This window comes from Tubulanus polymorphus, chromosome 5, assembly GCF_964204645.1.
Source record: "Tubulanus polymorphus chromosome 5, tnTubPoly1.2, whole genome shotgun sequence".
Classification (NCBI taxonomy): Eukaryota; Metazoa; Nemertea; class Palaeonemertea; order Tubulaniformes; family Tubulanidae; genus Tubulanus; species Tubulanus polymorphus.
The window spans coordinates 13,592,465-13,618,738 of record NC_134029.1 but is presented as its reverse complement, the minus strand read 5'-3'; the positions used below and the strand labels follow the sequence as shown (position 1 = coordinate 13,618,738).

At 31.7% G+C, this 26,274-nt stretch overlaps 1 protein-coding gene across 1 annotated transcript in view; it reads left to right on the top strand.

The window, feature by feature from the left end:
• Window positions 1-25,725, top strand: part of LOC141904981 (ATP-dependent DNA helicase Q5-like) — a 108,380-nt gene extending 82,655 nt beyond the window's left edge. Inside the window, exons 12-13 of the mRNA XM_074793648.1 lie at window positions 25,379-25,451; window positions 25,527-25,725. Of these exons, the coding sequence (XP_074649749.1) occupies window positions 25,379-25,451; window positions 25,527-25,615 (162 nt within the window). The 3' untranslated portion in view covers window positions 25,616-25,725. The remainder of the gene's footprint in view (window positions 1-25,378; window positions 25,452-25,526) is intronic.
• Window positions 25,726-26,274: the final 549 nt, after the last annotated feature.

Genomic DNA, 26,274 nt, shown 5'->3' with positions numbered 1-26,274 from the left:
CCTACAACATCCTGGATAACACATTTTCATCTATGTTGAACATATCGTATAAATGGATTTCTATAAAAATACACATACTAATTGTTACTAAATACAACGAATCCCCCGGATAATTAGTTCCGTACTTTTAACCACTAGGGGGCCTAAATTTTGAAAACTCATTTCAGCAATCGTTTTTCTGTCTGTTTATTATGAAAATCACAAAACTTGGTATTAGTACATTGACATGTGTGAAATATGCCAACCTGCAAAATTAGTTCATACAACTGCCACCAGGGGACCGTGAAAACAACGATTTTTGCCCCTAGCTGCTCTACCATTGGCTATAGAATCGTGGTTGCAATGTATTGTTAGTAGCCTTTTACAAGACACTTGTAGAACAGTTTGGCAGTCCTTATTCAAGTTTCTTGTGCGAATCGTGGGGCGGCTTCTACGAACTGTCTTAAGAACTGGTCTGGCGGTAGGGCAGTGAGTTGTCCTTCCGCCACACTCTGTACATGAGTAGTACTACTCGCATGGTTCGTTCTGTGAAGAATGTCTTAATCCATTGATGAATCTAGCCACAGATACTGTACTTTTCGAGCTTAAACAGTATCCCTGGTGGGGCACAGTATCAAACGCTTTACTAATTAAGTCCAAGACCACGGCATCTACTAGTTTTCGAGAGTTGTGATGCTTGAAGAAGTCGTGTGCCATTGTGATAAGCTGGGTTTCGCACGAATATCTTGCCTTAATGCCGTGGTTAAGTGGTGATAGGTTGTTGTGGTAATTAAAGTGACACAGCATATGTCAGCATACTAACTGTCTTAAGAACTGGTCTGGCGGTAGGGCAGTGAGTTGTCCTTCCGCCACACTCTGTACATGAGTAGTACTACTCGCATGGTTCGTTCTGTGAGGAATGTCTTAATCCATTGATGAATCTAGCCACAGATACCGTACTTTTCAAGCTTAAACAGTATCCCTGGTGGGGCACAGTATCAAACGCTTTACTAATTAAGTCCAAGACCACGGCATCTACTAGTTTTCGAAAGTTGTGATGCTTGAAGAAGTCGTGTGCCATTGTGATAAGCTGGGTTTCGCACGAATATCCTGCCTTAATGCCGTGGTTAAGTGGTGATAGGTTGTTGTGGTAATTAAAGTGACACAGCATATGTCAGCATACTATGTGCTCTAGTAGTTTGCAGCGAACTGATGTTAATGATATTGGGCGGTATTTCTCCGGTGGGTGGCGGTCCCAAAGACACATGTGACATTGGCTTAACGCCAGGCGTCTGGCAGTTTACCGGTATCCAAAGAACGCTGGTAGATTTGTGTGAGAATTGGTCCGATACTTGTAGCATGAGTTATGTCCTCCAGGCCTTGCATTCCCACTCCAGAATGTTTTTATGGATTCCATTGCATGTGATTCCTTCCATTGTGGTTGGCTCAACTAGAAGCTTCACTGAAAACGGAGAGAGTTCCTTGATGCGCCTAAACAGTATGCTCGACTCCCACGAAAATGTAACTTTTATCCTAGTCGGACATGAAGTCTAGTGTTAAAACATCGACCACTGTTTTCCTCTTATTTTCCTCCCATTGAATGTTTTGTCATGGCTTTTTGCCGCCATTCCAACTTCTGAAAAGTAATAGTTAAAGACACTCAGTATATAAGACATTTCTGCTTACATAATGCAGTGAATTAAAGATCTGTAATTGCTGGGCTGATAAGCGCAGAACTTTCCAGGGGATACAATGATATTGTGTGATGGAAAACAAGTTTGAAAAACGTTATTATTGAACTGGAATCAGACTATTGTGCCGTGGTAGTGCAAACCATGGACCTTTAAGACAATTTTTTAGAATTGGTTGACGTCTATGACGTCATGCCAATGCTGGCAAAATGGATCGAAAATAGAAGTTACGAAAAATAGCGCCGACTCTAGTCTTCTCATGTTCATAGTAATTTCAAATTGTCACTCCATTCACGTAAAACATTAGAAACACTCAAAATAATATTGTAATTATTCCCCACAACATAGCGTCGCCAGATTTCTGATTTGATGGTCCAAAAAGTTATTCTATCGCATTTTTCTCATTAGTTATCTGGTAGATGGGAGCGGGTAAAACAATCGCGTGGTGATATGTACGCATTGACATTGGCAGCAGAGAATGGGGAACGGCCTCTTTTGAATGGGAAAACATAAATTATGTACCTCCGATTTACAAATATTATAGTGTTTGAGTATTACTGTTATTCCGACTATAAGAAGCCATGGGATTAATTCTCAGCGTCAGAATACGTATTTCTAGAGCAGTGGAACGGCAGGCCTACTCATGACTGAAACCTGTATAGGTAAGTTATGTGATCGTGCGGGAATGCCGTGACTAAAGTTAAAACCATTTCATGATGACATGAAACATCAAACGGTTTAACGGGAACTGCAGTCAAAAAATTATGATTGGCCATTCATTTCTTCTCTTGTTGTTTAGCATAATGCTAGTTGTAATTTCCAATTCTTCCTAACTTTTATACAACGATTTTAATACTGTTATCAGCAGAATTTAGGGCAGATGAGAGCCGCCATATATGAATTCAAAAGTGAGGCATGTAAACATTGATGACGTATCCCGGCCCATCACACACTCCAGTGTGTACACAAATAGATCGAAACTCATCGAAGATCTCAGTTGAAAATTGCGATTAAAATACTCCTGCTGGGCTGCCAGTGGGGTCTTTACTTTTATTTATCCACTCACTGTGTGAAACATATCCAAATAATTGCTGATGTGGCATTATGCTGCACTTTAGAACTATTATTGGTGAAAACACTTTGAATAGCAGCAGTAACACATATTGCAGTGGGCCGAAATACGTCACAGCCGAGAGAAAAGAGTCTGCTACGTAGAGAAAATGGCGGCAGCCAGGCACTCTACAAAACGTTCTTTTTTGGATAAAGTATTAGATGAAATGTTTTTCTGCTGTTTTGAAAATGTATTTATAAAGGTTTCTAACACATATCGAAACAAAAAATTTTTCACTGCAGTTCCACTTAAACTCGAATGGTAGGCTACCACCATGATGCGATATAACCAATAAAGATAGATCATTTTATTCAATTTTACCAGAGTTGTTTATTGTAGGAAAATATCATTGTTAAGCAAGCCGAGAACATCGATGTTGTGTCATCAAACAGTTGACTGACGGTTTATTGTAAAATTCCATCGGTTCGCCGGCATTGCTCTCTTCTGTGCGACTTTTTGCATGTGTACGTTTGACCGGTTGATCTACGCATGCATCAGAGGATCTTGCAATTGCATTCCGAAAAATCGTTCTACTTTTGTTGTCATTATTCAGTAGGGCCTAACAGTTCATGCGAAAAATGGGTTTTTGTATCAAAATCTTGATTGATATATATATCTTGGCTGGGACATGATGGAAAACATCAGAATATACTAGTTTCGTCTTTTAAACAGAATCGCATTAATGAGGTTTAACAATACAAATAGCCGAGGCTAAATCGTTCAGCAGAAAAAACATTTATTTTCAGCATGAATAAAGATCGTACAGTAGACAAATTGACCTTTAAGTCTGTGGTCCTCCCAATCAACATCGACATAGAGCATTTGCCGGCAGATATAAAACATAATGACCACTTAATACCTTTCCACTGTATAATCTACCAATGCTTTAAGGCCCATGGGCCTCTTGTTGGTTTTTAGAGACCATGGACAAACCGATACATGTAATCACCATTCACACAAATTAACTTTATGTAGATCTCGATAAGAATATATTTTTCTATGTAACATCGCGTAATTCATTTGAAAAGGGAGATTAATCAAAGATGCCCAGAATAATATCTAACTAGAAAATTGTGAAAGAAAAGTCGATGTGAAAGAAAAAATTCATGGCTACTCTTTTTTGTATTTTGTATTTCGAATTGACATAAGAACGTGGATTTTGAAATAAATCATCGCAGATTGATTTGAACATTCATAGTCATAGATTCACAAAACACGTAACTTAAAAGTATTCCTCAAACTCTGATATAAATGTATATCAAGAACAAAATTTATTTTGTTACCAGAACAACGGGGTTGAGGTTTAATGTCTGATTCCAAATCTGAATACGATGACGATCCGTCCATTTTTTCCTCGTACAGAGCAAAAAGCTAATAGTTCAAATTCCTCGTAGCAACCGAATGACTTCGCTGAGAGAATGAGTGACCAACAGTCTACTCCTCCATATTTGTTCCTATAGCACAGAGGCTAGTAAACGCCCGCGGCTGTCATGCTGTTGAAAGCTCGTTGAGACCACAGGGAGTCCGTGGCTTTGAACACAAAATGTAGGCCATTGATTTTAAAATAAACCTTCCGGCTGACTCATGAATGCTGTTGCATCTCTGGTCATACTTTATACATCTCATGTTTGAAAAACAGAAATAGTTCGCTGAAGGTTCTTAAAAAACAGAAATAGTTCGCTGAAGGTTCTCACGTACTGTATGTTTATTTCGAACGCAAGTGATAGGATACCGTCATTGGTTTGGAGATGTCATTTTAGTAAATTTGAATGCAATGAAGTTTTCCAAAAATTGTATTTCATTTTAAATAAAAAAGAGCACGTTTCAGGAAAAACGGGAACTGGGGCCCTTTTCTGGCAACAAAGACATCATGTGTGCAATGTAAAAAATTCAAATAGGTTTTTTGTAGCCAGACGGGTATCTGACTTTAATTAATCCTCTGATAACTTCATGGTGGGAGTTCAGAGGAAGATTTGTCAAACGAATAAATACTTTAATCTTATTAATGCAAAGTGTGAATTTTCGCTTTTTAAAATATTTCCCTAAATTATTAGAAAATGCCGGTAGCAAGATGGTGGGGAAGTTTTTATCGTTGAATGGGCGAATCACAGCAGAGTGCACCTGTGATAAGGTGGAAATAGTTCCATGTGAAGGCAAAGCTTTTAAATGGTTGGACAATCGAGGGTGGTTTATCAACTTTTTTCAACTATTAGTGCTGCTATTTTCCCAATCAAATTGCTAGATTTCGATCGTTTCTCATAAGTCAACACTTGTAATTCAAGTGTGATTTTGATGTGTGTAGAGATACATCGTGACTAGCGTATTGAATGGCGGCGCCATGTTTAAGCTGTGTGTTGATCGTTGAATAGTGGAATTATAGGGTGGAATTGTTTTGATTGTATCCATACGAAGTTTATTAACAGTTAGTGTCAACAAATGGTCCATCACAGTCCCTCTAATTTATGTGGAGAGAAGCTCTCAACCGGCAAAACCGGTCTGTTATCGTTGGCCTATGTGACTGACCTTGCTTGAGCGTTCGCTGCCGGCACGCCGCTTATGAATAAAGTATTATATAACTGATTGTTAATGGCATACAAAAAATAAACGTTTAAAGAAAGGTACCTAGTGTCTGACATTCAAATGAAAAATTCCGGATTGATTCACCGCATAGTGCTTTCATAGTGAGCATTTTACTATAGGCCTATGAATCAATTAAGATGATTGACAGACGTGGGTGCGGTTGTATCAGCTGTTGAAGACGTTTGATGTAAACAATAATTTTAACCACGTGCGCGATGAAAACAGGGACATCAAACTAAGAAGCACTGAATTTTTTAATTACATGTTGGTTTGAATAGGCATCTGTACTGGTTTTTCAAAAAGTCGAATCTTAATTAACTCCTATTGCATAAGCTTAACCCAGACCCTCAGGAATTGAATTGAATTCAACACAGTAATTCGCCTGTAATTTGCAATAAATATTTTTGAAAATGAGCTTGAAGATTGGGTCTTGGCTGCCATTGGGTGGCCATCTTAAATTTCTTGTTTGTACGATGCAGTCCGCAATTCTTGATAGATTTTCCACAAAATTTGGTGTGAGGATCAGGGTAGGTAAGCTATCCATGGCTTTTTGTATGTGGAGGTTATCGGCTTTCAAATATGGCCGCCAGGTCAGCCATCTTGAATTTCTAGCAGGGAACAGCCTTCAATTCTTGATGCATTTTCATGAAACTAGGTGTAATAATTTTGGTAGGTTATTTATTTATTGTGTCCACGCACAAATCTAAATGGAGCCCTTCCATTGCTGGGCACACAGCTTGGCGGTGGTGTTGTAGGCTGCCAGGTCTCGTCTAGAGCAGGGTTCTTCTAGGAGCGGACACTCGAGGAGGTGTTGCATAGTCTGGGGTTGGCCACAGTCACATGGATTGCTGTTCGGCGACAGGCCCCACTTAAACATCAGATCTCTACATCTGCCGACTCTTGCTCGCAGGCGGTTCAGACATGTCCATTCAGGACGGCATGACTCTGCCCCTGGAGGGAGGTTCTCCTGGATGGGCAGGCCCATTACGGTTTCTTCGGGGAGTCTATTGGCTCTGTCTGTCCACATCTCTAACCGTTCCTCGCTGGTACAAGCAGTGGCAGGCTCTATTTCGTGGAGGAAACTCTTCCTGGACTTCAGGCGTCTTCCAGCTGGCTTGTGGTTATACAGTGGATGACGTCTGTCTGTGACTTGTCGTTGCCGTTCGCACTTACTAGTTGCCGCTCTCCTGATATCTGGTGGTGCCATGCCTGACAGGATGTAGAGGCTGTTGGTGTTTGTTGGCTTCATGCAACCGGTGATCATTCGACACGAAGTGTTCAGCACTGTTAATTGGTGGAGGATATTGTTCCGTGTGCTGACCTTCGCTCTTGTCTTCTCAATATGTTTCTTGAAGGAAAGAGTCCTGTCTAAGGTGAATCCTAAGTACACCGGGAAGTGATGGTGCTCCAGATCTACTCCAGACCATTTAACTTTGAGTTTCCGATCAGCTTCATAGTTCCTGAGGTGGAAATCACTGACCTGGGTTTTTGTCTGGTTTGCGTTTAGATCATTTTCTTCATAGTATGGCGTGAGACTATCGAGTGCATTTGTCAGTGTCTCCTCAACTTCTTCAAAGGTGTTTTCCTGGGCCCCAATGGCTAGGTCGTCTGCAAATATGAAACGAGGTGTCTGTTCAGGAGTTGGCTGGTCATTTGTGTAGATATTGAAGAGCAACGGCGAGAGCACACTTCCTTGTGGCAGGCCATTTTTTATCCGTCTCCATCTACTTTTCTTCTTGTTTAGCTCGACATAGAACATTCTGTTTTCCAGCATACTTTCAATGAGCTCTGTAAGGCGGATGTTTTTGGTTATTGAGAGCACCTTGCTCAAGAGTCGTCTGTGGTTAACAGTGTCATATGCGGCAGTTAGGTCGACCAACACTACTCCCGTCACCATGCCTTTCTCAAAACCGTCTTCGATGTACTGGGCTAGATTGAGTACTTGGCTAGTTGTTGACTTTCCTGAGCGGAAACCTGCTTGCTCTGGGATGAGGTCATCATCAAGCTCTGGTGCCAATCTGTTGAGAATCAGGCATTCGAACAACTTCGTAGAGATGGCTAAGTAGTGAGATAGGTCTGTAGCTTTTGGGTTCTGAGGCATCCTTTCCTGTTTTCAGCAGGGCAACAACATGTGCTTTCTTCCAAGACTTGGGCAGTTTCTGTGTTCTGAGGCAGTAGTTGTAAAGATTGAGTAGCCAAGCTCTTGCTTTGGGTCCTAGTTGCTTGACCCGTTCGGTGGCAATATTGTCGAGACCCATAGCTTTTCCTGGTTTGAGGCTGGATATTCCTTTCTCAAGTTCCGCTGTGGTGAAAGGTACAGTGAATCCAGGGTCTTCATTTCTTAGAGTGTGTCTGTCCAGCTTTGGAGGTCTATGAATCTTCTTACTTTTAGCATTCAGGAGGAGTTGGTGGGCCACTTGGTTAGCAGTTACATTGGGTTGCTGTGGTGCTGGTTTTGGGTCTCCCCGAAGCTACTGTATGAATGACCATGCCTTCCTGCTGTTTCTCGCCAGATCTGTTGACTCAACCAGAGCGGACCAGCTATTTTGTCTGTCCTTGGAGACGGCTTCCATCACTCTCTGGCCAGCGTCTCGAGTTTCATCTGAGAACGGGTTGGCTTCAAACATGCTGACGTAGCTGTTGTAGAGTTCTGAAGTATCGTCGGACAGCCCTGATATATACTGGATTCTGCAGCCTCTCGGGATATTTTTCTTTCCGGCTGTCTGCAGAAGTGTAATAAACTTGTCATAGTTTGTTGCATTTGGTTCTATTTGGTTCACCTGTTTTTCAACATCGGTTGCGAAACCCTTTTTTTGAAACCCTTACCAATTTTGGTAGGTGAAATGTCTACTACTTATTGAACTACTTATATGAAAATTTAGTTCAAGTATGGCCACCAGGGTTGTCATCCATCTTGGATTTCTTTTCAGCACGAAGCCTACACCAATTCTTGATGCATTTTTTTATGTAGTGTGACTTTTGGGGCAGCAAAAATGAGCTCTTTTCATGTAAGGATATGTTAACAGAAAATGAACATTATCGCCACATAGCCATTTCTGAGTTTAAGATCCTTTTACTATCGAACTCAATCCCCCCCCCCCCCCCCCCGATGATTTCTGAAATCATTTATGCATACGTAACATTTTAAACAACAGGCTTACAGAAGAGAGATACTAAAACACATGTCGCCAATTGGTATCAAAAGTTGAAAATTGCGAAACAATAAGCACCAATCTGAAACCGAAAATATCCAGATTGCTGTCATAACGGATACTGTAGCTCTGCGTTTTATCGAATTCAATGCGGTTTGATCCGTGAATATAAACGCAATACGCCTCCGGATCGTACATATACCCATGCGACGGATTCATCATAAACGCAATGAGGAATACGTTTAAATATACCTAAAATGGATACGATTCCACGTGTCAGTGTGGAATACATGCAATGCGGATTCAATAATCCGGTCATCTCATATCGGTTCCTGAACTTCGCTGAAAAAGTTGAAACGGTGTAATGCTGAAAAGAAATGCTGAAATTTCAGGAAATTTCCGTAAAACGCTGAAATTTAGGGAATTTCCGAAAAACACTGAAATCGTGCTAGGAACCGACAATAGACGTTTTGAAATATTTTCCGGGCCGGGACAGCTGCCGACTCCTGAACCTTTGCTTTAGTCTCTACCTAATTTTTGGTTATAGAGACTTGCATAAACAGTATGCGTAGAGTATGAAAACCTATCAAAACCCTATCTCAACCGTTCAAGCCAACTTTAAACAGTATGCTGAATATTTCAAGAATGTGGTTTACTTCTACAAGACGTAAAAATCTTATTTCAAATGTATTTAAAATATGATTATGAGAGCCACTTTTCTTTTGTCAACACGTCACGCATGACTATGGGCGACTGTGGTATTCTCTGTTGGAGACTGGGGGTAAGTTGAATTTGATAGCTAGTTATAATGAAGATGCGGCTTTCGGATAAATGGGATCTTACTTAATTTCTTTTTAATTCATCGTGCGCATGGAATGGATTTAATAATTGTGAATAATTTAGTTGCTATAATCATCAGGTTTTTTTAAAGAAATGACATACCATCTGTTAGAAAAATGTATCAATTCTTATTTTGAGACTATTTTTAGATGTATAAAAGGAGGAATCATAGAGCGAGTTGATTTCCTTAGATGGACATACAGCTACAGAGAAAAGACTTCTTGTAGCAGTGATTATATTTCATGCAATCAGATGCCACCAGTGAACTTCAACTGTGAAATTTGCAGCAGGATAGCTAAATGATACAATTTTAAAAAGTAAAATAAAATAAATGCTATTTCAGTAATAACTTGATTCAACCAGAGAAAAAAACAGCTGATGTACAGTAGTACCCCGCTTTACTTGGGTTTCCTGGGACCAAATTTGTAGTCTTTAAATGCTAAGCGATAAACCCAGGTAACCAAGTGGATTTCAATAGAATGCGAAGCAATGGAACCAGAATTTAAGCCCAAGCTAAGGGAATCGGTGGCTTTAACCTTGATTCGGATAAAATGTAGAACTGATTTCTTTTGTGTACTCTTGCAGAATATATAATGTATATCTAAAGCTGTAAATTGATTAAAGGGTTTAGAAATCCAGTTAATTCACAATGTCCAGTGCCTAGCCTTCATCTACACTAAAGCCAAGCCTGTGTATGCGAAAATTATTGCTTGTTCGACTCTCATAGGCCAGACAAATCCAGGCATGAAAGCAGATGGTAGTCTCAAGCAAGTTGAGAAAGTAAACCAAGCTTTGACCTCTATTCGGGGACAACCCTTTAAGGCTCCTCCTTGTAGAAAATGTAGAAATTGAGGTTGAACTCATAAAAAATGAAAAATAATTCTCGCACGCTCGAATTTATTTTTCATTTTATATGAGTTTCACTCCTAATTCAAATAGAAATTGTTATTATTTTCGTATTTTTCATTTTTACTCACTCGCCCTTTCAACCTTTAACCTGAAAGCCCATTACCCCTATTATTCTTAAAATATTCATATATATAAACATGATTTACATGAATAACATATATAAGTAATTAGGAAATGGCGTTTTCAGATCAGAGGTCGGAGGTTGAGCTCTTATAGATAGATAAATAGATATATTTTAAACATATTTCAATATTTATATTTGTATGATTTAGATTTTTAAACATTAAAAGTGTGAGTAAAGTGTGAGTGAAATAATTCATATATATATATACATGAATAACATATAAATGAATAAAATATAAATGAATAAAATGTATCAAATCAATTTAAAAAAAAAATTTAGTATTAAAATGGAAACAAATAAGTACTACTGTTCAACATGTAAAATCAATATAGATAAATCCCAAAAATCAAGACACAATAAAACTAAAACACATTTAGAGAATAAATTGAAATTAGAATATGAAGGTGATATATTAGAAACTAAATTAGATGAATTAAAGAATGAAAAAGAAACATATAAATGTGATACGTGTAATCAATCATTCAGTGATAAAAGATATTATAATGAACATTTTAAATCTAAAAGTCATATTAGAAATAAGAATAATGATATTTAAGGTGAAGATTATTTTGATAATGATAACGATAAGAAACATAAGACAATTAAAAGAATAAGAAATAAATTAAACAATAAAAGACCATACATGGAAGATGTAAGAAATTATATTAATTCATTAGATAATAAAAAAGATATAGAAATAACCGAAGCATTTAAAAGTGATATTGGTCCAGCAGCTATTGAGTTTAAATTTCATAAAGGAAAAACATTAGAAGAAAATAAAAAACATTTAGAAAATATGAAAAATATTATAAAAATAACATATGTTGAATACCCTAAAATAAGTATATCTTCTAAAGTTAAATTTATAAAATCTGAAGATAAACCAATATATAATATAAATTCTCATTCACAACATATTATATCTGAACAACATATAGATGATAAATTAGATAAATGTTATAATGAAATAAAAACTAAAATAGAAGAGAAATATTTTGAAGGATCAGGTTTAATATTTGATGAAATAATATTTATGACTTTACATGTTTATAACACAAAATATAATAAGTTAACTAAATCAAAACCAATAGATGAAAATAATGTATCATATTATAAAGAACCAGATATTGAAGCATCGAGTTATATTAAACTACCATTTAAAACTAATGCTGTAATAAATGTACAAAATTTTGATGATAAATGTTTTCTATGGTCAATTATAAGTTGCTTACACCCAGTTGAAGATTATAAAGAACATAGTTTTAGATTAACACATTATAAACCATTTGAAAATAATTATAAGATATATAATTATCCTGTTAGAATTAAAAATATCCCAAAAATAGAAAGAGATAATAATTTAAGAATAAATGTATTTGATTTAATCAAATTGCCAAATACAAACTAAAAGTGTAGTAGAAAAGAATATTCATTTCAAAGATTATATCAATTGTATATTCAATGAAGAAGTTAGAAAACATAAGTTGAAATGTTTAAGATCAGAAGATCACGAAATGTTTATTGAAGGAATAGAAAAGATAAGTCTAAACCCATTTGATGATAAAAGATATATTTTAGATGATGGAATTCATACAGTTGCATATGGTTGCAATTTAGATGAAAACTTAAAATTTAAAAGAGAAGAAACAAAAGAAAATGAGATTATGAAAAGGATTCTAACGTGTTAATCAATTTTAATACAAATATGTATTATAAATGGAGAGTAAACAAGCAAACAGTGAGTACAACAAATTATTTCTAGATAGAATAGAAAATACTTCAAATGTCAAATCAGTAGATTATAAGTTTAAGAAGTTAAAAGAATTAACAATCCATAAGAAACATCTAATTACAGATGTTGTTACAGTTACTAACAAATATGGAGATAAATTAGTTATACACTTAGAATATGAAGGATTAAACGGAAATACATATAAATTCAGAACATATTTACCTGATAGATTTCATAGATTATCAAGTGAAGATTTAGAAGAATTATGTTCAGGCGATTTCTATTTCGTAATTACAAAGGTAAGAATGGAAAAGGCCACCATGAAATAGATTTCGAATAAGAAAATATGTAAAATAAATGGTAGAATTAAAAGAATATAGAATACATGTTGATTCTAGAAAACTTACAAATTATAAATCTCATAATTAACTAGTAGAATTAGATAGAGAATTTAAGAATTGTGTTGATTTAAAATTAGTAAATGTAAGTTTATGTAATTCTTTTTATGATGTATCGAGTAAAACTATTGATCATAATATTTTTTTAATTCATTTTAGAAATATAAATAAATGGTTTCATCTCATTTTAAAACCAGGATTATATAATTTAGAAACACTAGCTCAAGAAATTAATAGAAGAGCACGGTTGAAAATTAGAAGTAAAGATAAATTTTTAATTAGATTTATAAAAAGTGATAGCACAAATAAAATTAAAATAAAGTTACATGATGAAAGTAAACCTTCATTTATGGTGAGAAAACCATTAGCTAAATTGCTAGGAATTGCACCAGATATTGTTACAGGAAACGTAGATGGTAATTCAAATATAATGCCTTTTTTCACACTTCTAAATTAGAAATAAGAAATCATGATGGTTATTTAATTGATTTAAGTAACTTTCCTATAATTTATGAATTAATTATAAGATGTAAAGAGTAATTTTTTCACTATATAAATGAATATAACTGTTGGATCGAGTATATGTTTTGGATTTGATTTTAAACATGAGAAAGAAATGAAATTGAACATAAATGATGTAATAACACATATTGAAAATATTGCATTTTCTAATGAAACAACATTTGAGTATGAAAAAACAATAGATAAAGAAACTTTTAATGTAGAAAAGATTACCGAGTCTTTAAGATTTTATGAATTAGATGAAGATTTTATAATTGATGATATTAAAAGAATGATAACTGAAATATATGAAAATGAACCTAATAATACTATAAATGTTGAAATAATCATAAATAAGATAACTAAATATTTTGAAGATAGTAATTTTTTTATAAATAAATGAGTGATAATAAGTGGATAATAACTGGTTTATATAATGGAGCATTTTTATCAGTTGGAACTGTTGGTTATACAATGGAATTAAAAAAAGTATTTAAGATGGGAAGTGTTAATGTTGATAGATTTGATATAAATGATATTTTAAAATTAACGTTAGCAGTTACTTTAAAGAGTCTTCTAATTTAACTATTGATTATTTGGAAAAGCAAAAATATATTCCTCCCATATACATGCATAATTTTTCTTTGCTAAATAAATGGCTTCTGCAATTATAACTATTTTAGGATCAGCAATTGTTAACGCTTTAGCATTTACTGGTGGTGGTTATTTATTTAAACATATTGATGAAAATGGTTCATTAACAGAACAAAAAAGACATAACTTAGCATTAGAAAAATATAATAAAGCTGCAGAAGAATACAGAGAAAAAAGACAAAACTATATGGATTATATTAACAAGGAATTATATAATCAGATTTCACATAGAGATTTTCAATCAGTTGATGATGCAATGAGTTTATATAACGCAGTAACCAATAAAGAAAAATTACATCTACATAAACCTACAATATCAGATTATTATACCCCAAGTAATGAACAGAAGAAATATGAAATAATTTGGATTTTAGGGGGAACAGTTATTGTTATATTTGTTGCTTATAAATTTACTAATTAGTAATTTTTTGCTAAATAAATGGATGATAAAGTTGATGGTGTTAATATTATTTCTCATGATATAAATAAAACTAAATTAAAAACATATTTAGAAAAACAAATATTAGAAATTGAAAGTGACTTAAAGATAAAAAAGAAAAGTATTTAAAAAGTAAACTTCTTAACAATTAGTTCTGTAATAACATTTCTAGCAATATTCAGTCCATTAACACCTTTAGCTATATCAATTGGCGTGTTAGGATTATCATCAAGTGTATTAACCGGTATAAGTTCAAAATTAAATATACAAGTAATAAAGAAAAAATTAAAACTAATATAAAAGAAATTAATAAATTGAAGAATACACTAGATTATATAATAAGTTTAAATGGTAATATTACAGTTGAAGAACAAGATAAATTATTAAAAGAATTAATAAGTAATTAATTTTTTTATTATATAAATGGGGTTTCCAAAAGCTTTCCAATATAATAAATCAATTAAATATAATATTCCTGCAATAGATTTTAACAAAAATATTACATATAAAAATTTAGTTTTAAATTCATTAACTAATTTAGAAATTTATATTACTGAATCACAGTTTTTTATTTCTAAAATTGAAAATATATTTAATACATATGAAGTTACTTTTACTCGAGATGAATATCATATATATAAAGTAAAATCTAATATGAAATATTGGCAGAATCAATTAAATTTTGCTGTTTATTGTGCAACAACTGGCTGTGGTATAAGTTGGAATGATCATTTAAATAACTTAGATAAAAATTTGAATTATTCTGATTTAAAATTAATTCACACAATATTTAGATTTCACACATATTTTCAAATCAGAATAATATTAAATGAATTAGAATGTCCTTTGCCCGGATCTAAATATTTTAAGGAATTGGATAATAATATTAATCTATCTTAAGTTTTATAAAATATGTAATGAATTTAATATAAATATTAATTCCGATTTTAGAGCGCATGGTAAATTGCAAGGTATTGGTGAACAGTATGAAATAAAAAGATTTGATTATATGCATAGAATTGGAGCTTATCATAATTATAAAATTGATAATAATAATGGTTGGATTAATTTTATTTTAAGAAAATAGTGAAGGTTTTACAAAATCGGGCATACAAAGAATAAGTCAATCAATTAGAACTTATTTGATATGTATTTTAGGTGCGCAAGTTGAAACAAGATCACCAATAGTTGGAAATGATAGTACTTCATTTGATGCGCAGAAACAATTCAAAGAATTATTTGAAGATTCCATTCATAATGATAAAAATAGATCGATTCCAGAAAACATTGTAAGATACCAAAATTACTTAGATAAATCACATATAAGATTAAATTATTGTATAGGTCCTAATCTATTAATTATTTCTAATGATTTAGTATTAAAGATGGGAGATATAATTGGTTATAATAATCTAATTAAAACTGCAACAATAAATAATTCATTTGGATTAAATGATATAAATAAAAAGATAATTACTGCTCCAAAATTAATGGAAGGTGAAAAAAATAAAAAACATATTCAATCAACAGAAACTAAAACTTAAGAATATTAAATTGGATAATGATTCTAAAATAAAAGATTACAATACATCAGAAAATATTAAAACTGATAATAGTCAACATGAAATAATTAAACTAAATGATGATAATAAATCCCATGAAAATGCTAAATTAGCTTTAACTTGTATAGGAATTGTAATCGTAGGAATATTATATTTTAAATTTTAATTTTTTTATTATGTAAATGGATGTAGAAGGTGTAGAAGATATTCCAATGGATACTTTTGGTGACAGCCCGGTATAAGTGATGAACCACAACCTGATTTTAATGAAACCAATATCGATAATGATGATGAATCAGCATATAATACTAATTTAGGTGAAGATGATTCTAGTGTGCCTATATTATATGATTATGATGAATTTAAAGATGATACTGTAACAAGTGGAAAATTAATAGATTATTTAAGAACCCGCGATGAGATAATAATTAAAACTAGACCAGAAAGAAAAGATTTAATTAATAGATAAGAAAGAACAGAAAACCCTGTATTGAAAAAAGAATTATTATAGATAAAACATAGTGTAACAAATACAGTTATTGAAGAATTATTACCAAAAAATGTAACGTATAACATTGAACCAGAAGATATTTCAGAACAAATTAGAAAAGATGTTCCATTTTTCATGAATAATTTAGAATTTAAAAATGATTCATGGTTTTATAAAATTGAATTAAATAACGAAACTGTATCAATTCAATTATCTAAAATGGGACAAGAAGATCTGTACCATCCTGAAATGCGAGCAAGATCTACAATTGAAGGTTCAAAAGGCGGTAGAGAATTTCTCAGAATTATATGGTATGCACTCGACAGAATTAATGAAGAAGAACCAATTCCTAATATTGATATTAACAAATATTCACCATTTAAAAATCCAAATCCAAATTCTACTGATGTTGATCCAGAAATGGAAGAGTATGGAGATCGATTAGATAAATTAAGATCTTCAACACCAGAAACATCGAGAAGAGATATTCAACAAATTGATAATGATTCAAGTCAATTACAATTAGGAAAACATTTAGATAACTTACTGGATACAAAGAATTCATTTGAAGAAGATATGATTAGTGTTTTAGATACACCCGGTGCTGAAACTGGAATAAATCGAATACAATCTTTACAAGAAAAAGGATTACTTGATTTAACTGATGATGAATTAGAAGCATTTCCTGAACAAGCACGTAGAGAAATTAAAGGTATGCAAGAATCAGCTGGTGAAATTGCTAATATTAAAATGAGATTTTCTAAAATAACCATGTTAGAAAAAGAATAAACTAATGCAAATGAAGAATTAAAACAATTAGAATTAATTAGAGATCTTCAAGTAATTGATGAAGCTGATTATGAAAGCAGAAAGTTAGCTTTAGAAAAAGAAATAGATGATTTAAAATACAACAAAGAATTTCAGGAAAAAGAGATATATTATTAAAATCATATGATCTTAATCATATTAAAAAATTAAAAGTTATTTTTAAAGATTTAATAATAAAACCAGATACTAAAATATCATTGAAAGACAGAATAAGATTATTATTTAAACTAGAAGGAATAACAATTCTTTCAATTCTAACAGCTGTAACTATGGTATTTACAACAATTGGTTTAGCAATATCAAATTCATTGAAATCTACTCCTACTCCCAATAAACCGGATAAACCCCCAAATGATAATAATTCTATACAAGATAAAGTTAAGGATGGTTTAAAAAAATTAGCAAAATATTTATGGGAACTATCTAAAAAATCTGCTGCAGCATAACCCGGAGTTATTGCATCAATTGTTGGTTTTATATTGAAATCTGCTGGAAACATTATTAACTTTGCTGATGAACATATTATTTTATTTTTAATTACAGTTGTAAGTGCAATTATTTTTGGGTTAGTGAATATGATAAAAAATAAATGATTAATTTTTTTGTTAAATAAATGAGTGGGAGTTATATAAGTCCTAAGAATTCTAGAATATCTAATGCTATTAAAGCAGAAAGATCTCATCATATAATTACTCATAATCCTTCTAATATTAATCCTGATGAAACTTTATATGTTAGAATCCCTCGAAATACTCCCACAAAATACTTTTTATGTCCCAAATAGTATTTATTTATCAGCTGATATAAAAGTAACTGGTCATGATAACAATTATGTTGTTGATAATGTTGGAAGATATTTGATTAAACAATTAGCTGTAAAGATTGGACCAGAAACAGTTTTCTCATTAGATAATTATAATTTATTTATGTATTATAAAGATTTATGGTTAACAAAAGAAAATAGAAATAATATGATATTTCAAGGCATCCAATCAGAAAACCAAAATAGATTAAGATCTGAAGCCAATAATGCAGTAGTAACTAATGCTGTAGATAATTTGATAAAAAAGATTTATGGAAGCAAATATAAAATTCCATTAGATTTTGAATTGATAAATAATAATGCGCCTTTGTATAAATATGCAATTCAAGAAGATATTATATTCGAAATAACATTTGCTCCTGTTAATGAAATTGTATTGTCTAGCGTTAATAAAGATATGGGTTATGAAATATCGAATATATGTTTGGAATATGATACAGTAACTGATGAAAATAATGCTAGCATAATTCAAACTCAATACAACCAAGGATTTTCATTATTATATGATTATATTGAACAATTTAAAACTGTAACTATTAATGCAAATGGTGAAATAATTAATGAGAATATTAACTCCCCAAGAAGATCTATTAAAGGTATATTAACATTTTTTACCATTGCAACATATACTAATGGTGCAATAAAAGTTGATAATTATTATAATCCTGAAATATCAAAAGTAGATATAACTATCGAAGGAATAGCAAATAAAATATTTCGTCAAGGAATGAGAATGATAGATCAATGGCCATCAATTAGAAAACATTTTATGAATGAAAACGTAAAATCATTTGAAAATTGTAATATTAATCAAATTGATTAAAATGATACCAGATATATATTATATATTACCTTATGATGAATACAGTAAGTATTTTGGAGAATACTTTAATCAATTTAAATATAGAATAAGTAAAATAGATAAGAATATCGAAACAAAAAAAGAAAATAATATTGAACCTAAAATAGAAGATAAGAATGATATTGAATATAAAATAGAAGATAATATTGAAACTAAAATAGAAGATAGTAATAATGTTTTACCTTCTACATCAAATAATGTTATGCCTTCTACACCCAAAAATGAAATAATATTAAAATATAAGGATAACAAAAATTATTGTGGTTATTGTAATGGTGAATTTTCAAACGCCCCATCAAATTGGAATAATCATATGAATAGAGCTTCACATATTACTAGTGTTATAAAACATGTCGGTTTAAAAGAATTTATAGAACATCCATTTAAATATGTTACAAAGTTTGTTTCAAATAAAAACGTAGATGGTAAAACATTATATAAAGATTCATTTATGGAATTTTTATCAGAGGAGCCTGAACTCAGTAAAGATGAATTAGATTTATCTGGTGCTAAAAAAATATTAGCACCAATCGATGTAAATGTAATATTAAGGTTATACACCAAGAAAGAGAAAGATGATAATGAAAATATAGTTACAGATAAACATAATTACCAACAATTGTTCGAGTTTGACGACGAAATAGAGTCTTATAATGAAAGTGATTAAGATATCTAATACATAGGTATATGAATAGTTATTTTATAAATTTATATTCATAGGGAAATTGAAGCCTCAGTAATAATTTTGAACCTTTATTATTCTTTAATTTATTCATATATTCATCATGTAATTCAGTAGGTATAATTTGATTTTCTTCCAATGATTGTTGCATAGATTTTCTATCTTTATTGTAGAATAAAACCAGAAATCTTATATTCTCCCTAAAGTCTTTAACAATTTAATTATATTTTTGATTTAAAACCCATGTTGTTATCCCGAAATGTCTCCCAGAGAAAGCTAGATAACATAACTCACTTTCTCTCACTTTTGAATCATGTAAATTAGCGTAATCATCTATAATGAATAATGTATTTGATCCTTTATAAATATCAATTGCTATTTTAATACAATTATCTAAATTTTCTTTTACTGTTTTAGGATCTAATATAATAAACTTTTTTATCTTAACTATATCTCTATTATATGTTTTATTCATTTCATAAGTAGGACAGAATGATATTATATTATCAAAATGATTCTTATGAATAGTTTCTAACAAATCTAATATGAAATGTGTTTTACCACAGTTTGTTACCCCAGTTATTAACATATTATGCGGTTCAAATATAAATAAATCTTTATTCATTTATTCTTTTAAATTTACTAGATAAAATCCATTCATTAAATTTATCATCGTATCCTTTATATTTCACCAAAGAACACTTTTTTCCTTTGAGAGTTTTTGTTTTCAATACTTTTTCTATTTTGTATTCTATTTCATCTGGATTTGGTACAAGTGATAATTCTTGTTCATAGAAATAACCTAATATTTCTTCATCTTTTATATCTTCTAATTTATAAACAAAAGGTTTAGTTAATATTATCTTTTTAATCTTGAATATTTCTTCAGTAAAATTAGGGGTATAACCTTTATAAAATGTTTTTCTATATTTAGATATTCTTACGTGTTGTCCAATTTTAAATTTAGGTTCACCGAAATCATGTGTAACAAACGCGCCATATAAATTATTCCAAACTATTTCTGAATTATCTTCTTTTCTAGCTTGTATAGGTTTCATATTTATAGAACTATGTTTAGAATTATTATAACCTTTCACCAAATCATCTAACACATCGATATAGTTATATGTTTCATTAGCAGTAAAATATTTCCACATTCTAGTTTTCAATGTTTTATTAAATCTTTCTATAATAGATGCTTTTTTATCTGAATGTGTTGAAAAATAATCTACATCGTTATCAGATAATAGTTTTTAAAAATGTTTATTATAGAATTCTTTACCTTCATCAAATTGTATCTTATCTGGAATAGCTTCTTTAAATATTGATTTAAAAGCATTTGTCACTTCTATACCAGTTTTATTTTTGATTGGAATTGACCATGCGTATCTACTGAATATATCTATAACATTTAATATCCAGAAATATCCTTTGTTGTATTCTTCTAAGTTCTTCACGTCAATTAAATCTGCTTGCCATTGTTGATCAATATATGAAACCATAACCTTTTTGTTAAATAAGTTTTATCCATTTTCTTGTGGATTTGATATGTTGGTTGATTTTGTAACCATGATTTTAATTCACTATATTTTATATTACCATTTTCTTTATCAGATTTAATTTTATCCCATAATTCTGAAACGCTAGAATATGATACTTCACTTTCTGGGTTATAATATAACTCTCTTAAATATTGTTCTTTTTTCATCTTATTTTAATTCATTAATAATAATTTAGATTTAGTTTCAATGGCTTTATGATTTGACTTATTTTCTGGTATAATAGGTTTATCATCATTGGAATCATCTTTATCATCAGATTTGAATTTTGATTTATATATTACACCGGATAATATAATAATTGTGATTAACCCAATTGTAATATATAAGTAATTATTTCTTCCACTATTAGAAGAATAAGATGGATTGTTATTTGAATCAATATCAGATAATTTCTGTGACTCATTTATATCAGTTAATTTCTTTTTCTTAGCTTTTTTTAATTCTGCAGATCTTTTACCTAATTCCCTTGCCCTTTTAATTTGTTTCTCGGATCTAGGCTTCTTCTTGGCATCATCACTCATTTATTTTAGTTAATTTTTGTTCTGATTCATTTTCTGTTTCGCCGTTTGGTTGTAGTACATCTGTTTCGTTCTTACCTGATTTATATTCCATAGGCTTGATGTTCGAAAATGTTATGACACCAGTAGAAATTAATGTCATAACCGATCCTAATTGAAATGAAGCATAACCAACCCATTTTTGTAATTCAGTCATAACTAAATAGTCATTTTTCAAATCACTATATAATTTATTTTCATCATCAATTGGTATTAACCGGTTACATAACTTAGAATAACATTTGACAATACCATCTGAAATAGAATCATTTATTTGGGCTAATCTAGCTTCTTCATTAATCTTAAAATATTTTATTACTTTATCTGGTTTCATAGCATCCAGTTCTTGAAAAGTACTAGTCTTAGTTAAAAACTCTTTAGATTTCCCGCCAGCAATTAGTAATTCAAGATGGTGTTTACAATATAAGTAGTATTCATAATCAATATTGTTACTACCTTGAATATTATTTTCAATTTTGGTTGGAATATCCTTATTATCACTAATACCTAAATCATCTAATGTTTTTTCAATACCGGCATTATTCTTACTCGATTTCTTTGACATTTATATTAGAGAAATTTAATAAGAAAAATATTATAATATTTTAATACTAGCTAGTTAAGTTATTGATACTAAATTGACTAGGTTAGTTAAAGTTATTGTTTTTTTATTTGAATCTATTCAAAATATAAACTATTCTCTTTTGAAAAGAATTGCAAAAGAAAATATTAAAAATATAATAGAATTGACTAGCTTGTTGAAGTTATTGTTTTTTTGATATTTTTTATTTAAATTAGGATTTAGATTATCTCACTACTATTGTTTATCTATAGGAGCAGTAATTATAACTGTCCAGATAAGTCATTTCGGATTCTCGATAATAAATCCTCAAACTGAAAATAAATTCAAAGAAACGACTGGTGGAATCACTATTTCATAAACACACATATATTTTATTCTACGATCATTATCGATTTCCACATTCCAAGCCGATTCTCAGAGGCCCGGTAAGGTATGCGTGAATGCAGGAATCAATAAAGTATAATAGAACATGTCACTGTGTGTGACATTAACAATAGCTGAATGACGCAATTGAAATTCCGGTAAACGTAATGCATTGAAAGCCTATACAATACGGCTAAACTGCTACAGTTTCATGAGTTGAAATATCCATAATTTCTGATTCCACATCCTCCTATCTTCACTTTCTTGGTTTAAATAGCAATGGTATTCTTGTTACGCTTAGCATTTTGTTACCTAAAAGATAAATATCTAGCGTAGAATAAAACTAACTTGAAGTTGTAGTTTTCAAATATAGATTAATACACTTAAACTTGTTTAACGTTTCCCGGCGTCTTAATAACAACAAAAACAGTACTTACCTTTATAACTATAAACTCCTAATTGTGTTTCTAGAGAAAAATCTTATACGTTCTATATATTCCGTCTGTTCAGTTCGGATTTTGTAATGCGACTGCGCTCAATATACCCGGGCACTGTCTCTCTAAGCAACAGATGTTCCTTTGTTCTTTTATGATTAATCCTTTTCTACTGAAATAGCACATTCGATCAATATTCAAATGAGGTACACCCTATTCAACTGAATATAACCTGCGACAGATGCAAAGAGCTAATACAATTACATATAGGCAGTTTGACATAGATATATTATCCATGATTTGAGAAATTCATCTGAACAACCCAATAAATTAGATAGTGTTTCTGAATGTGTTTCTTTGTTGAATAATTGTGTTAATCTAGATCTTAAACATTGTTTCAATGTAAAATTAAGATCTGTTTTATATATTTCTGTCATATAATCATTATAATGTTCTCTATTATCTTCTCGATATTGTTTAGTATATAGTTTAAAACAAGTTTTACAGCAATATTGAAAACCATCTTTGCTAATCTTACGCTTACTAAATTCTGTTATAGCTAATTTATCTAATTCACATTTAGAATACTTCTTGTAGTATATATTTATAACACCAGTGTTATTTGTAATATTGATAGTTTGTGGTTGTTCTGATTCCATTTATTGTACATATTTTTTTTACTAAATTGATATTAGAAGTTATTCATTTATATGTTATTCATGTGTATGTATATGAACTATTTCACTCACACTTCACTCACACTTTTAATGTTTAAAAATCTAACTCATACAAATATAAATATTGAAATATGTTTAAAATATATCTATTTATCTATCTATACGAGCTCGACCTCCGACCTCTGATCTGAAAACGCCATTTCCTAATTACTTTTATATGTTATTCATGTAAATTATGTTTATATATATGAATATTTTAAGAGTAATAGGGGTAATGGGCTTTCAGGTTTAAGGTTGAAAGGGCGAGTGAGTAAAAATGAAAAATACGAAAATAATAACAATTTCTATTTGAATTAGGAGTGAAACTCATATAAAATGAAAAATAGATTCGAGCGTGCGAGAATTATTTTTCATTTTTTATGAGTTTCGCTACTAATTCAAATTGAAATTGTTATTATTTTCGTATTTTTCATTTTTACTCACTCGACCTTTCGACCTTTGGCTTGAAAGCCCATTACCCCTATTACTCATGATGGTAGTTTTTGGAACTGATGTAGTTTTGATGAACTAATTTTTGGCTAGTAAGTATCATGTTACAGTGTGTCCTGAACAATTATTGTTCCCTCCTGATTCAATTGAAGATTCCGGCTCTTGTCAAGGAAATGAGGTCCTCCATCAATCGATCAAAAGTTGAGCCAGACCAGTATTCCAAAATCTTCTATATCCTACAATATAGTAAAAAATAAGGAATCCGAGAGTTTAGTTCATATATAGGCGCGTAAATTCAGGGGAAATCCTGCCTATGGCATAGGCCAGCATCTTAGCGACGCATTCAAGTGGTTTTTGCCCCATATAAGCCTACCCAACCTAAATTTTGAAATAAATCTTCAAAGGAGGGGTATCCCAGTAAAGATATGCCAGTACATCCAAGCCGAATGCCCCACCGTGTTTGGTACCCATACTCCGAGTTAAACAGGTCCAGGAAATTCCTTTTTTCATCATCATTCTGCCTCGATCTCAGGACCTATGGATTTCATACTTTTAACCGAAATTCGTTACCTATCCCATTTGCAGAAATTATGGCAACATTTGTGGAGGACCTCTTCTTCACTCTAGCTACAATTTTTGGGGTCCGGTCCTACGTAGCTTCGAGCTACTAACCTATTATTTGTGGTCTGATGTCAGTTAAAAATGTTGAAAAGGAGCCGAAGACGACGACCTTGTAGGCATATCTCTCTAACCCGAAAATTCGGTAAAGACTAAAGCACGGCTTAGGACTCGGCAGCAGACACCAGACCCGGAAAAATTTTCAAAACGTGTATCGTCGGTTTTTAGCACGATTTCTGCATTATTAGAGAATTCCCTGAAATTTCAGCGTTTTCTTTTCAGTGTTTCAGCTTTTTCAGCGAAGTTCAGGATCAGCATCTCATATCTGTATGCGGTTACAATTTGGATACTTTGTCCAGATAACCGCAAGCGAATTTTAGATGGATATGCGGTCCTTCTTCGTATCCGATTTGCGATAATATTAATTTTTCTCGCAGTGATCAGCGGCCGTCTTATTGTTGTCAGGGACCAGTTTCACAAAAAAGTTAAGTCCAATTATTGGTGTCATTGCTATTGGCTACAAACTTCTTTGCCCATGGGCAATTTATTAAAGGACCTTGGAGCCTGGGTGGAATCGTTGATTTCGAACCCCAGGTATCACAACAAGTCCCTGTCGTGCAACTGACCCTGGTGTGAAACATGAGACCAACCTCATCTTCACTAGGGAATGTCATATAAATGAAGCAGTGGTACTATATTATGCTTTTTCAATATCTTCATTTGATGACTCAATTGTAGGATGTGTTCAAAGATGTTGCGCGAGATTTGTCTCACAGAATTGAATTGGACAAAGACGTTGATGTAACTACTGGTATGTATTAATTGTCATTTGCATTGTTCCGCTGATATTGTAAAATGAAATTCTCTTGAATTTTTATGATTGCAGCAAAACTTAAAGTGAAGACATTCATCAAGAAGCTGATGATGAAAAACTTTATCATAACAGATGCCAAAAAAATTGATTTAAGTATATGATTGTACTGATAAGATAATACACATTCATGCATTGTCTGTTAACTGTATAGTCAAGTCACTGTTCGATTTATTTTGACTATCTAAAATAGAAAAGTAATTGTTGAAATAGTTTAAATACATATATAGTTTCTGTCAAATCTCTTGTTTAGCCATCCCTTTTACTAGCAAATCTTTTATTTATAACACAAACGTAGCACAATAGCTTACAATATTCAAAATGATCACTGACATACGACGAAATAGTGAAATAGGAATGTGAAAACCAATGATGCTTGACAAACATCGAATACGTAACACCCCCTTCTTAAAGAAATGATCATAAAGAAGTAAATATGAGTCCCACAATCACAAGTTCGAAAGAGATTTTAAAACATCAAAACATTAAAGAATTTATTAAAACCTCGAATTTTCGGTTTTATCCTAAAAGCAATTCTCGAGAGTGACTAAAATTATGACATTTCACAGTATATATACAAGCAAGAACGACACACACTATTCCACATGAAAACTAGGTAATATTAACCAGAGAGGAAATGTATAGGGACAAAAGTTTATTATGGGGGGAGAAACTGAGGTTACCATTGACACAGGAATTATGAATGGGAATTTATTAAAGCCAACTCAACTATGTGACGTCGGGTAATACTGTGAGACGGAAA